Here is a 15,353-nt window from a genome sequence, read left to right on the forward strand (position 1 = left end):
GTCAAGAGCACAACTAAAGCAAACGCTAACCACCATCATGGTGACTTTAAAATGCAAAATTTAAATGATTTCATTACAATTGAAATTAAATAAATTAAATTTGGTTAGTTTTAAGTGAAGCTGGTGATAAGTGTACGGCCATACATTTCACCTTTTTGTTTGGCAAAATGACATCAGCAGAGGTCAAATCTTGACATCAAATTGACATCAACACTTTGACGTCAATTTGACTTTCATTTTTGACCTATTTCTTGACGTAATTTTGACATCAAGGTGCCCGCTGGGTAGTAACTTTGAACTAAAAAAAAAAAAAAAAAAACGCTTCAGTGCGTCCGTGCACTGGTGAAGGTTGTTCAAAGCAAAACAACTTCAACTAACACTCTACAGTCTTCTAAAATCAGTGAACAGTTATTGGAAGTAGCCAGCCCCCCAAGAAAACTTATATCCAAACTCTACAGCTTCATCGCTTCATCTAACCCCACAATAACCCTGCCTAAGGGGAAGTGGGAAAGCGACCTCATGCTATCTCCCGACCTGAATTTTTGGACACAGATCTGCAAGAATACCTTTACTATGACCACCAACACCAATTTACAACTCATACAATATAAAACCATCCAAAGAGCCCACATCATTCAGAGCAAACCATTTAAAATGGGATTATCTGACACAGACACCTGCTCACAGTGCACCTCTGGGAAGACAGACACCTATCTCCACGCCACTTGGCTTTGCCAGCCTGTTCACTCTCTCTGGATCACATTAACTAACACACTATCATCGATCCTGGACTGCAGAGTCCCACTGTCTCCTGCACTCTGTCTCCTAGGAGATACTTCAGAAACCTCCATCCCTTCCAAATACAAAACACCAGTTCTGGTTTCTCTAGCAATCGCTAAAAAATTTATCTTTCAAACCTGGAAATAAAAATCATCTTGCCATTTTACCCATTGGACTAACCTAATCATAGAATTCATTTTGACAGAAGAAACCATAGCTCATAAAAAGAACAATATATCTGCCTTTAAAGAAACCTGGAATCCCCTCATAAGCTTTCTACAAATTCAACAGCTAATGTAAGCCACGTGCTTTCCCATTTACCCCCTCTCCACCCCTCCCCTCCAATCATCTCTACCCCCCCCCCCCCCCCTTACAGACATACCAATCCCACACTTATAACTTCTCGCTGTCTGCCTGCCTGTCTGTCTGTCTGTCTGTCTGGCCGTCTGTCTGCGTACCTCCCTGTCTCTGTTACAGCTTGTCACTCTTTATTATTTGCAAACATATGCTCTGTCTTATTTTGTTATATGAATAAAAATAAAGTTGACCTCCGAAAACGGGGGGTGGTGGTTGGGCAAAAAAAATAAAATTCTGAGAATCCTGTTATGATGGCTTGTTCCAGCTGCTGGTAGTGCCACAGCCAAAGCCAAAACGCAGTGCCACTCTGGGCTGGTTGTGACCCAGATCAGATAGTCTATCTTGATGGTGCACACTCATCAAAGACTGCAGGTGAACGTCAATGTCTCGTAGGTAGGCGTGGACGTTTTGGTCTTTGAGTTGTCACTACACGTGTTGTTTCAGGATTCGTCTGAATCAATCCTTTTCCTTCTGCGGCTTCAGAAGCTTCCAGGAAACCGTCCGTTGATGTGTTAAGCAGAGGGGTTTGTTTCCCCCCTTGGTAACTCTGTGCTTGGCTGGGGGAGGTTTCCCTGCTGAATGCAAGTTTAGCAGGATACATCTTCTTGTGGGGTCCATTTGCAGGTGGTTGGACTGTTTCAGTTCTGTTCAGGACCCCCCTTGTGTTTGTCTATGATGTTACAGCATTGCTGAGTCAGTGTTTGGACTTCAACTCTGGCTGGACACTGATGGCTTTAGCGTCTCTCTTGGAATTCTGTGGCTGGCAGCGTTAGTTCATTTACCTCCTGTTTGAGGCCTGCGGGAGCGTGGCCAAGGAGAAGATGATGCTGGTCAGCTCTTGGTGGCTCAGGCTGGGTGTCCAACGTCCGCTTTCGTTGTCGTCTAACGGTTCCCTTCTCTGCCTCGGCAGGTCTTGTCTGCTTCAGGCTGAAGGAACTCCAGTTTAAACACATGAAGTTGCATGCAAGTGATGCAACTCTTTCACAAATAAAAACAGCACAGTCCCTTTACAGACAATGGCAAATTACTAGTTAGCTAGGCTAGCATTTATACCACTAATTCGACGTGATTGTTTCAAATGAGCGGTTCAGGGGTTTAATATGAATACAATGACGTAATGAATAATAATGTCTTAATAATAAAGGCCTTAATCTGTGATTGAGGAGCATCGCTCAATCACCTTCAAAAATGCTGAAAATGGGGATTTCTTCGCCCAATGATCAGATTAATTTGTTCTGGTACCATCTATACATGCGGCTAATCTGAGATTTCTTCGTCAGAGAAGGCTTACGCTCGATTTAGAACTGAAATTAGGATTGCTTCGCTAATATCAGGAATTTCTTATCTTACGATTTAAACATGCCTTATAGCATTGAGAAACTTTCTGCCGTTCGTAGGAAGGCATATTCAAGCTATAGTTTTGCTGATTTTATCAGAAACTTGTACGTGCATGTAGACAATGTTAATAAAACTTATGGGACAACATGATTGATTACTGTCTGCTTGCATACAATGTTTAATACGATGCCCGCATTCTCCACTAAACTGTAACAATATTAGCTCAAAGGGGAATTTTTTTATAATAATCCATAATTACCAATTATGATTAATTATTCATATTTGGGTCAGTTAATTAGATTAACTTTGAGGTAAGCCAAATTAATATTACAATCAATTAATCAGTTCCAACGAACTCTTTGATTATTCATTTATTCTAAGAAAAGTGTATCTTTCATGGTCACTGAAAAATAATTATTCCTTAGCATGTACAGCACTTAGAGCATGTAACAAGATCAAGATCATAAAAGGGACTTTGTATGCAAGCAGAGAATCAGAAACCAAATACATAATTGTGCACAAGTTTTATGAACTAAATCACAAACATAACTAAACTAAACAAACAAACAAACATACATACATTCATACATTCATACATCCATACATGCATAGGTAAAGGGGTGAGTGATGTGGAACCGGAAACAGGTAATAGAACTATGGAAAATATCTATTTCAGTATGAAAAGAACCATCAGCTGATCATTTTCAGAGCACCTCATTAAATTGATACTTGCATAGTTTGTGTGCACGGACAGTTCTTGAAGTGGTTGAAAATTGAGTTCGTTGATGACTCCGTGAGTGCCAAAAGTCATGGTGCAAGTTGCCATCGTTTTCTTCTCTGCCTGATGGAGAAGATGATGATGAGCTTGCATTGTGGTTTCGACGAGCACATGGCTGTTGTGAGTCGAAGCCTGCGGCCCTGGCCTGCTGAGGGCACGCTGGACGGCACGGCATCCTGAAGTGCCGAGAAGGCTTGATCGTTGTCCATTCAGTGATGGTAAAGGTGCAGTTTGCTGGATTGGAGACACAGCCTTCTGTCTCCCTTTGGTAGTACGAAAACATGGCAGGCGGTGCTCCGGCCTGCTGGGCCCAGGGCCCTGGGCACCAGTGGGGGAAAGGGTTCCCCCCAGTATCAGCAGAAGCAGTGTTGTAGCCGGATGAGACGAGCTAAGAGAGAGAGGCGGTCACTGTGGTCTGTCTCTAATAAAGCCTGAGAATGGCCACCCCTCTCTGGGTTTGCTGGACCAATGAGAAGGGTGGATTGTCTGGCGGGAGTTTCCTCTTGTGGGGAAGATGAATGACGCTATCTCAAATCTGCCTTACCTCTTTTCTGTTCATTAATACTCAGATAGATATAACAAATCCACACTGCATTCTAAGAGAAGGTGATGTACATCAAAGCGTGAATCATGAAATGAGGATTAATTAGATAGAAGACATGATACAGGTAAGGTTACATTGACCGTTGGTTGTATAATAAAATACATACTATGGTGTATACAAAATAGGACACAAAACATCACAATCATTCACACAGTTTCTGGGATGCTCCCTGATGCTCTCCTTTTCTGGGAAAACTCCTTGTGTGTCCTGTAACAAGACACAGCGTCCTGCCAGTGTGTTAGCTTCATTTGGGATGTTAGTTTTTGGGGAGAGTTTCACAGTGAGTTTGCTGGATTATTCATTAAATAAATTAATAACTTGTGTGTGTCCGATTGGTTCAGACGCTCAGTGTTGTGCCTGAACGCGTTCATTGAACGATAGTTCATGAACTCGTTCATATTTTGGCCGAACGTGAACTGAACGTACTGTATTACTGCCTGATGAACGATACTGTGAACTCGTTCATTCTGGTGTCTGTGAACGGCACACTCTCTCAGTTTAACTTCGTTCAGTAGAGTGCCAGATTTCTATAGAGCCTTCCAGGCGAAAACCCGGCTAAAACACACCGTAAACAGGCCCTAATATGTAGCGGGAAAACACCCAATCTGGCAACACCAGCCACCAGTGTCTACTGACTCTCTTGTTCAATCTCGTTCATCAAAATTAACGAATCTTTTTTCGAGTAATTTCGTTCATTTAAGGGGCTTTAAATGTTATACCATTAACTGGCAAATTCCCCGAACACATCCACCTATGCAATCTTGATCATATTCTGAATTAAGAAATCATTATAATGCAGTCAAAAATCGTTTACAGGGATCATAAATAATTACTTTACCTTCCGAGTCTTTCGTTCATTTGTCACGTGACAGACGCAACGAATGGATTGTTCATTTACGACTCATCACTAACGTTGCAAGTCAAAACAAAAAGCAGCATGTTGGCGTCATGATCATTTAAACGGGTTTTATGACACAGGTCGGTGAGGATGGGAAAAATCTGACGCATAGCTTCAGTGTTAAAATAATTATCTATATGGGCTGTGGCAATCATTTTGAAAAAATAATAGCTTGCAGCAACATGGAAAAAAAGAACTATGAACTAGTTCATTTTTGGAACTGTGAACTTAGTTCAAAATTTTTTGCGTGTGAACTATGAACTGAACTAGTTCATTTTAAAATTTGTGAACTGAACTTTGAACTAGTTCATGTAGAAAGTGAACTTTCCCAACACTGCAGACGCTACATGGGAGAAGTTACGTCCCATTGCCAGTGATTTGTTAAATAACAAATAATTTTCATCCTTGCAACCTTCCCTTGAATCCAACAGGGGGTGGAACTGAGACACGAGGAAAGGAAACGAGGATACACAAATAAGAAATGAGAAGCGCCCTATTTGTATATTGGAATATTCTTGATCACTGGAGCGTCACTTCAAAGCGTCAACAGTTGCGATCAAGAGATCTGCCCTTATGCTGTTAAAGTTTGGTTATTAAAGAAATTCATACAGAATAAAGATAAAACAAGATGCCCTGTTGATATATGTTTGATATATAATTAATTTAAACTGCAAAGGTAAAGCATAAATAAAAATGATTGTGACATGTGAAGAGAATAGAAAGAATTGAGATGTTCTTCAAGATGCTGAGTTTGATCAGTTTCTGGGTCACAGGCTGGAGGACGGAGGAGCGAGGAAAAGTAGTAGCATCAAAATTGTAGTTATATATAAAAAATCTCTAAACAAATGTAACATATTTTTTTTCCTCTCAGTTTTTGCATTTGCACTATATACATTCATTGTAAATTAGGAAAAGTAAAAAAAAAAATCTTATTTTTAAATATTTTTTTAAAATAATATCTTAATCTAGAACTTGGTAAAACATTTGTCTGTATTTCAAATGTTTCAAGCCTCTCAAATTCTAGTCTTAATAGTTTTTCCTTCTGTTTACTTTTTTGCTTAAACTTTTTCTTTAACTTTGAGCATTAAACAGTGAAAAATGTTTGCTGAAATTGTCCAATAATAATCAAATGCAGCCTTTCCTAGAACATTTTCCACCAGCCGTCTCTGATAAATACTTTTACCTGACATCTGTAGATCCTCCAGTGAAACCTGTGATCTTCATCAATCCATCTGGTGTAATAGTGGAGGGAGATTCAGTAACTCTGAACTGCATCAGTGACTCAAACCCTCCTGCAGAAATCAGCTGGTTTAAAGGAGGAAGGAATATTTTGCAATTTGGTGAAACCTACAGTATCACTAATATTAAGTCTGAGTCCAGCGGAGACTATCATTGCTCTGCTAGAAATAAACATGGATCTCAGGCTTCTGCTGCTGTGAATGTGAATATCATGTGTAAGTCTGCTTTTATTTTTAACCAGTTCTGGAAGATTATTTGTGCAATAATTTGTCTCACTGCATGTCATTTTACACTTTTTGTCTTTACAGATCCTCCCAGGAGCGTCTCAGTGTCCATCAGTCCATCTGGTGTAATAGTGGAGGGAAATTCAGTGACTCTGAACTGCTTCAGTGACTCCTCCTGCAGAAATCAGCTGGTTTAAAGGAGGAATGATTGTAGGATCTGGAAGAATCTACAGCATCTCAAAGATCAGCTCTGATGACAGTGGAGAATACAAGTGCAAGTCCATCAATAAACATGGAGGGAAATACTCTGATACTGTGACTTTAAACGTCATGTGTGAGTAAATGATGGTTCAGTAACTGTGATCAACAAATTAGTGGATTAACAAATGCAAAACACGAGTATAGAGTTTATTTTGTGACATTAAATCCTCTAAACGTGATTAAATCCTCTGTGATGTCAAGTTTAATATGATTGTTAATGATATGACTATTTCTCTGTGTTAGATCCTCCCAGGAACGTCTCAGTGTCCATCAGTCCATCTGGTGTAATAGTGGAGGGAGATTCAGTGACTCTGAACTGCTTCAGTGACTCAAACCCTCCTGCAGAAATCAGCTGGATTAAAGGAGGAACGATTGTAGGATCTGGAAGAATCTTCAGCATCTCAAAGATCAGCTCTGATGACAGTGGAGAATACAAGTGCAAGTCCATCAATAAACATGGAGGGAAATACTCTGATACTGTGACTTTGTGTGTCATGTGTGAGTTTTATGAATCATATTCTGTATTTTAACCACATACTCCTGCTTACTTTCTTATCTGTCATTATATTTTGTCTGATCTAGTCCTGTTAAACATTGGTGTGTGTTTGTCTGTATTTCAGCAGTCAGATGTTTCTCGTCTGTAACTGTCGGTGTTGTTGGTGTTTTACTCGGTGGAGCATCAGGGGCTTTTGTGATGTACATTTGGTAAGAAGTTCATTTAAAAAATCTACTTCTGTATATATGAAGAATTACTGTATTACATTTAGGTAAAGTGTTACATTTAAAACGGTAGTGCGTAAGCTTTGCCTCTTTGTCGCCATCTCTGTTTGAATCCTGAAATTGCAGTTATTTGAGGCATTAAATGTGTTGTTTATTCATCTTTCTTCTGACAGTCTTACTAAAAGGATGAACAGAAGATCTGCTATGAAGGTGAGATGATCTCAATTATTCACAGTGTTTTCCTGCATGCAGAGATGTTTCCTACAGCCGCTATGAGCCGTACACAGATATTAAGAGTATAAAACACACAAGTCTCGTGACCAAACACCCGATTCTTCAGTTCTAGATCCAGTAAAACTGATTTTCATCAAGATCCTCTAAACATTACATTAAAAAAAAAATGTGTTCTTTGTCCAAATGGCATGAAACTTTGTACGGCTCTCAACCCTTTCTAGATCTAAAAATATATTTTTTTTTTTAATGATATCTGTTTTTATGTTAAATGAAAAAAAAATAGTCACACTCGTGGTCTTTGGGGTCTCCAGAGACCCCAGGCAATAACATGTCATTTTGTAACAGAATAATTTTTTTTTATTTTTTAACCAATGTAATTTTACTCTGTTTATTAATGTTTTTACTCCACATCTGTGCAGTTTTTGGAGGATTTATGATATATTTTAAATTTATATAAATAAATGTAAAAAAAAACAAACAAAAAAATAAATAAATAGGTTTTTATACAAAAAATCTCCATAAATGAAATTTAGAAATTTGGGTCTTTTATAAAGTGAATTTTACATAAAAAGCTGTTTTTGTATATATATATATAAAAAAAAGATTATTCTGTAACAAAAACATGTTATTGTCTGGAGACCACGAGTGTCACTTCAAACGAAGACCATCAGAGGGTTAAAACATGAACTCACAATGTGTGTGTCCTTCTGTCTCTCCTGTAGATCTCTGATCCCAATGAAGACACGTATACAGCTCTTGAGCTCAAGTCCATGACCTCTGACCTGTACGACACACTCACAGTAAGTGAGACGTCAAAGTCAGATACTCCATCACTGATGATCACATGACCGATCTCTCGCTCTCTTTCACACAGACCGTTGATCGCAGACCTCCTGAAGACTCTTGATCCTCAGAGCTTTTCTAAACATCCATCAGTAAGTGTCAGAACCTGCAGCTCTTCTCAATATAATCAATAAAACTCTCTTCAGTATAGTGTGATTGTGTTATGTATCTTGTGAAAGGTTTTATAATGTTGTTGATGAACTTCAGTCAGTCTTTCTTCATCTTATTGTTTGTTCAGATCAACAGGAAGATTCTGCAGTGAGAGGCGGAGCACAAATGAACCAATCCTGAGCTCTGTGGGCGGAGCCACTGATGATTGACAGGGGTCATCAGTGATGAGTCACAAAAGTTTAATTTCTGTATAGTTTAAGAAACATGATATAACAGTGGAATTAAAAGAAAGTTAAAAGCTGGAGAATTGTTATTGTCTAAATATATGTTAAAATTAAGTCAAAACACCTAAAGTGATGTTCAGTTGTGGCAAACAATCTACGCTTTCTCATTTTACAACATTTTCCAGCTTTTAAATCATATTTGATCATTTTATTCTGATAATGGAATTCATTCACAATGGAAAATTTTGCTCTCAAAGTGCTCAATATAATCAGCTTCTGTTATTCAGTCTTTTGTGTTCCTGTAACTCTCGCTTTAAATGTTTTTTTTTTATTTTTAAGTTGTGTAATTTGTGATCGTCTCATATTTGCTTGTACAAACCTGAAGGGCTCATAGATCCTGCAGTATTGATATGTATATATATTGATTCTCACAAGCTACTTATTTGGTATTGATTCCATTAAAAAATATCAATATTAAAATTGTTAATGACAAAACATGAGTTTCTGCATCACTTTTATTTGTTTTCAATACTTTTTTCATGTTTGCTCCAAAACACCCCTGACATTTAGCTGGAGTTTGTTGGGTGATATGCCTTTAAGTGTAATTTCATTTTTTCTTCTAAAAATAACATTGAAAAATCACATACCAATTTAAGAAATAACTGTTTTTTACATTGGCATTGTTAAAATTTTAAGAAAAAGTATTGGTATCGGATCAAAATAAAAAGTTTGTAATCGCCCATCCCTAACAATCCCTCAAACTGCCACCAGAGGTCACATCTCCTGCGTCTGACATCAACCTCGATGAGCCTCACCTGTAAATCACTATCATTCATCTTCATTCTTCAACAAAGAAAAAGATCACCATTTTTCTTTAGTTTTAGTCCTATTGTTGTCTTGTTGAGGGAGAGGAATTTATAGTTAAAGACTAGGACCAGATATGATGAATGAAGACCAGGAGTCAGAAGTGCAGTCAATTGATGAAAGTTTTCCTGAAGAAAGTTTGCAGTTTCATCAGCAGAATCAGCTTCAATACTCAGACAGGAGTTCGTAGGCCGTTCTGCCGTACATTCCCAGTTTCACACCAATTATACTCTCACACAATCATGAAGCTACGTCATTATTTCAGGTTGAATGATTCTGATTGGCTAAGAAATGATACATTTAGAAAATATCCACACATGGACTGATAAAGCATATCTCCATCGGTTATACAGCTGACACCAGGACCCTGAGACTCTCCTGGGTCACAGGACTGTGTTGAGGCGCCAGCTTGTAGAGAACAAGTTATTTCGTCTCCCCAGGGTGCCATTACCTCACAGGGGGTCGGGTGTGTAAGGACCACCCATTGGCTCAACGACGGAATCCAACGGTGGGTGAAGGGATAATGCGTATATGCCTTTTCAGCGCTCCAGTGAAGTTCACTTAATTTATTGGAATTTAGTTTCAATATTACTTTAGCTCTACGCTTAATCTGACTCCAATTTCAAATGATAATCAAATTTAGATCGTGTTTCTGATTAGAAATAGTCATAAATATTGATTATGTATTAATTTAGATCATTGATTATTCTGAGTATCCCATACTTTCAATTATTAATTCACTAAGGGACCCGATGCCGCACAGAGTCACACGCCCCGGGTTTACGTGGATCTCATGGACACAGCCTCGCCAGTCTGATCTTGGTCAGAGGGTGCGGGGCAGAGGTGGAGAGTCCAGGGGTCAGAAAGTAAAAGTCCTGCCATATATTTATTCCACCCATGAACTCACACAGCAAAAACTCCAGTGTTAAATGAACTGTCCTGTGAGTTTATATGGCTCCAGACTCAAGAGTGTTAAAGTTAATGAGCTAATTAAGTGATTGATTGAGTGATGATTGACCATTATTGAAGACACCTGATGTTAACAAGCAGAATCACTGAAGGAGAAAAATCACAATTTTAGTCACCGTTATGGAGATCAGTGTTCGATTTAGTTGGGCAGTTGACCTTCAAATGATTATCTTTAGATTTTGTTTGGCTGTTGATTTGAGTTATTACAGCCAGATGAACAAAGAGAAACGTTGATCAGGTGGTGTTGGTTATATTTTAACATAATCATAATTTGATCTGAATCACTGAACTCATTTAGAGCCTAATCTCTGACTTAAATGTATATTGGTCATTACAACATCACAGTAATTCTACAGATTAAGATCCAGATTTTTCAATATAATTCAAATTATTTCTTAAAAGTTGTTCTGATAAAGAAAAGAAAAATCTTTCTTTAAGGCACACACAGACATCAAGATTCAGTGTATGAATCTCAACAATGGTGACAAAAAGAATATTCAATTAGGAAAACAAGACAATTTTATTAGAACAAGAACAATAATTTATTCATACTGAAATGCATGATGGGAGCCATGGATGAGTTTTGATTGGTGGCACCCAGAATGCACTGCAACATGCTTTATTTTTGTCACCATTGTTGAGAATCACAGGCTGATTCTTGATGTCTGTGTGTCCAAATAATATATTTTTTCAAAGTCTTTTGATCAGAACAACTTTCAAGAAATCTTTCTGATTACATTGAAAATGATTAACATGGCATAATATTAGAATCACAGGCAGCTATAATCAACAAGGTAAACTTAACTCTCTAAATGAGTTTTGTGATTCAGGTCAAATTATGATTATGTCAAAACATAACCAACACCACCTGATCAACGTTTCTCTTTGTTCATCTGAGAGTTGTAACCCAAATACAACAGCCAAACAAAATCTAAAGTTAGTAGTTTAAGGGTCAAGAGCCCAACTAAAGCAAACACTGATCACCATAATGGTAACTTAAAAAGAGATTTTCTCCTTCAGTAATTCTGCTTGTTAACATCAGGTGTTTTCAATAATGCTCAATCATCACTCAAACAATCACTTAATTATCTCATTAACTTTAACACTCTTGAGTCTGGAGCCAAATAAACTCACAGGAGAGTTCATTTAACACTGGAGTTTTTGCTGTGTGAGTTCATGGGTGGAATAAATATATGGCAGGACTTTTACTTTCTGACCCCTGGATTCTCCACCTCTGGTGCGGGGTTTGCTAATACCTCTTAAGTCGGTTGCCTACTGCTCACTCATACAAACAAGTGTAGTTTATTTAGCCACTTCCGTACAACTTGCCAAGTCAGTGATAGACAGAAATCAAAAAGTCTTCAGATGACGTGCTACTGCTCCGTTCATATGCACCTTTAGTTTGACCTATCCTGGACACAGAGCTGCGGTAGCACCAGCCTCCTCATAATCTACTAAAATAATGATTTCAGAAAACTTCAGAATAAATCAAGATGCAACATTTATTTGTCAGGTGAAAATGTATCATGCCAATTACACAAGTAAATGATTAAAAGCCAATTCAGAAAAATACATGACATCATTTACTCAAAAATGACTCTAAAATTAAGTAATGCTTTCCTGACAGAGACACGGAGTGGTGTGTGAGTGTTTTCCAGCAGGAAAACACTGAAACCGCACTGTATGGGGGTGATCCTAGTAAAGAGTCCCAAAGACTGCTCTGTCACCTAGCCTTAAATACCCAGACCAGAACAAAATTGTTATACCAATATTGTTTAGAGTTGTTTGGGTCAATCCATGTCCCCCAGGGGGTAACACTTGGTTTCGGGAGATATAACAGGATTCTCCTAAGGTCTCAATCTTTCTCATTAAACCAATGACTGCAATGAAATTAAGACCATTTTACCAATCGCACTGAGACACTTAAAATGGTACCAAGCATGAAAAGGAAAAACAATATATTCACAAGATACATCATATGTGCAGCGGTGGAAAACGTACTGAAAAAACATACTCAAGTAAAAGTACCATTACATTCCAAAAAATGTAAAAAGTATTTGTCCAAAAAACTACTTGAGTAAAAGTAAAAAAGTAGCTTAATTAAAAGTACTCATGAGTAGTGAGTAGTGAGTACTGAGCTGCGGATTCTATCCCCTTATAATAAACACCATAGACTACAATTTATAAATTGAAAAAAATTGCACATACTGTAATTCAAAAACTTTGTCAGAAAGATTGAAGAATATCTATCATCCATCTTTTTAAAATGCATCAAATCATTACACTCATCACCATTTAAATCATATTGTTTGAAAAAGAAAAAGCATTTAAAATTAGGCAAAAGGCCCCTGAGCCTGATATTGTTGCACATAAAATATCAATATTCATAACTGTGCAAAGAATTCAAAAACCTTTAGAAACTCATATGATAGTTCAGCATCACACACCATGAGATGGGTTAAATAGAGAGATTAAAAAATACCCAATTTCTCTCCAAAACGGTACCAATTTTAGTGTTTTGATAAATGAGAATCACTAATATTATGCACTGAATGCACCTAATGCACTGAAAAAGGCTAAGATAGTGAGCTAACACTAATTACACTGTAATTCCATGCCATTAAATATGTTACAATTTAAACGTAAATGCACATTGTGTAGAAGGGTGGCATTATCCCTTACACTTTACACGGCTACATTTACTCACATTGTAATGCTGATAATGTAATTTGTAAGGAAAATTGTGCATTAAATAGGGAAGTTATATCCGGGAAACTTTTACAAAAGAAACAAATACACACACACACACACACACACACACACACACACACACACAAATGCATGTCTCTTTGTAGTCTCGGCGAAGCTGTTTTATCAGCAGCATCGAGCACAGCAATTGATGCTTGAAGAATGCACTTCCACAGCAGTCACGAGTAACAGCAGGAATAGGCGGTTAAAGTTTTCTATGCTTAATTTGATTTGATGACAGTCACAAGACTGATTACTCGATCCAATCACGTTGATGGATAAAAATAAAATTAAAACAAGCATGTAACGAGTAACGACCACAAACAGAAGGAAAATAGCAGAGTAAAAGTACCGATACATCACTTAAAATGTACTCAAGTAAAAGTAAAATTACACAATTTTTAAACTACTCAAAAAAGTACAATTTCTGAAAAAAACTACTTAATTACAGGTAACGTGAGTATTTGTAATTCGTTACTTCACACCCCATATGTGATATATAGATATTCTTAGTGAACTTTTGGTGACTTGACTCGTGTTAAGAGGAGGGGGGGGGGGGGGGGGGGGGGGGTCTTTGTCTTTGCTGTCTCTGTCTTTGCTGTCTTCTGTGGGTACGTTTTATCGCTTTATTGCAGGGTGAGTTTTTGTCACAATTTCTTTGTATGTTTTGCTCACATCAGGTGTACAGTGGTTAAAGACTCCATGTGTTTCAGAGAAGACAGTGGTCTATACCCTCACCAGTCAGCACTTACACTGCAGTGCACACTACAGTGTTCAACACCTGTTATAGATGTCTAAACGCATGAATAAATAATAAATCATTTACAACACTTTCTGCATCCCCTAATCTAAAGTGTAAACTATTCATCACTTGTAAATGTGTTACACATCAGTCTTGTGCTCGTTCATTCTTATTTTTAGTTGTCTGTCTTGCCAACGTATTGGAGTTAGCTGTGACGTGATAAGGTAACCAACATTGATGAAGTCTCTGTTTAATTCTCTCTCTTTGTGTGACCGTGGTACACAAACCTTGGTTGCCTTATCACATGCTGAATATATCCTGCATGGGAAAGCTAACTGTGCCATCAAAGGTTTCTATCAGAGTGTGACTTATCCATCAAAATGTGATGTTCAGTGTAGATTCATTTCAGTTTATTGTTATATTACAGTCATGTCGCAGCCAGGAGCACTCTGGTCCAAACCAGGGGAGGCAGCCCTACATCGTGGCAGTTGGGACGACAAGAAAGCATATCCACGAGTTCTACATTGCATTGGATGGTGATCTCCTTCCCTGCAAGGGCAAGTCTTCCCTGTCAGCCTTTGATGAACTTATCAAAGCACATTATGTTTTCGGCATCTCCTATGACCAAGCCTTAAATGGCATGTACACGTTTGTGCAGACCACCATCTACAACACTGATGTAGATCATTCTCACGAAACTCCCAGAGTCAAGGACATTAGAGCTAAGCTCCTCAACTAAAGAGTTATGATGTTCAGATGCTTTGTTTGCAAGTCTATTTTTCTAACCGTTCAAATGTTGATCCGTCATCTCAAAGTTTTCCATGCATTTTATCCTGGTAAGAAGTTTCAATTGATGTGTGACCAGACTGGATGCCACCAGAGATTTTGGACTTTTTCAGGCTTTAGAAAACATCTCCATAACAAACATAACGCTAAAAGTCTAGATCAATTTGAGAACGAACCCATCATAGTTGAGAACGAACCCGTCATAGTTGACGTATCTGATGAACCCGTAGTTAATTTAATTCCAGAGCAACCAGAGAATTCTCAAAGCTGTAATGAGACCAAACTACTTATGGTTTTGATAGAGATTATCAATATGTGGTTCCTGTACATGTGTTTGTATGAGTTTGTGGTTTTTGAACATCCATGAACATGGTTAAATAAACGGACATAAAAAGCACTGACTTTGAGTATTTTTCACTCACTGATGGTTCTAGGTTTACACTGCAGGTGTTGGAAACTATTGAAACACTGTAAATAAAAAAAGTACCAGCTTTAGAGTACATTTGTACTCTCCAAGTGTTAAATAATGAGCTCTGCAAAGGTTCTAGGTTTACACTGCAGGTGTTCAAAAGCACTGAAACGGTGTCAAAAGTGCTAGTTATAAGAGTACATTTTAACTCTCCAGGTGTTCAA

General features: G+C 38.0%; 1 protein-coding gene across 1 annotated transcript in view; it reads left to right on the plus strand.

Annotated features, from left to right (window-relative positions):
• The window catches only part of LOC311077942 (B-cell receptor CD22-like), a gene marked incomplete at both ends in the record, with an annotated part of 103,985 nt that extends 89,312 nt beyond the window's left edge, over nt 1-14,673 (plus strand). Inside the window, 5 exons of the mRNA XM_084106587.1 lie at nt 6,723-6,977; nt 7,100-7,184; nt 7,373-7,409; nt 8,156-8,233; nt 14,362-14,673. Coding sequence (XP_083962713.1) covers nt 6,723-6,977; nt 7,100-7,184; nt 7,373-7,409; nt 8,156-8,233; nt 14,362-14,673 — 767 coding nt within the window. The remainder of the gene's footprint in view (nt 1-6,722; nt 6,978-7,099; nt 7,185-7,372; nt 7,410-8,155; nt 8,234-14,361) is intronic.
• Nucleotides 14,674-15,353: the final 680 nt, after the last annotated feature.

Source organism: Abramis brama, assembly GCF_963993115.1.
Source record: "Abramis brama genome assembly, chromosome: 2".
Lineage (NCBI taxonomy): Eukaryota > Metazoa > Chordata > Actinopteri > Cypriniformes > Leuciscidae > Abramis > Abramis brama.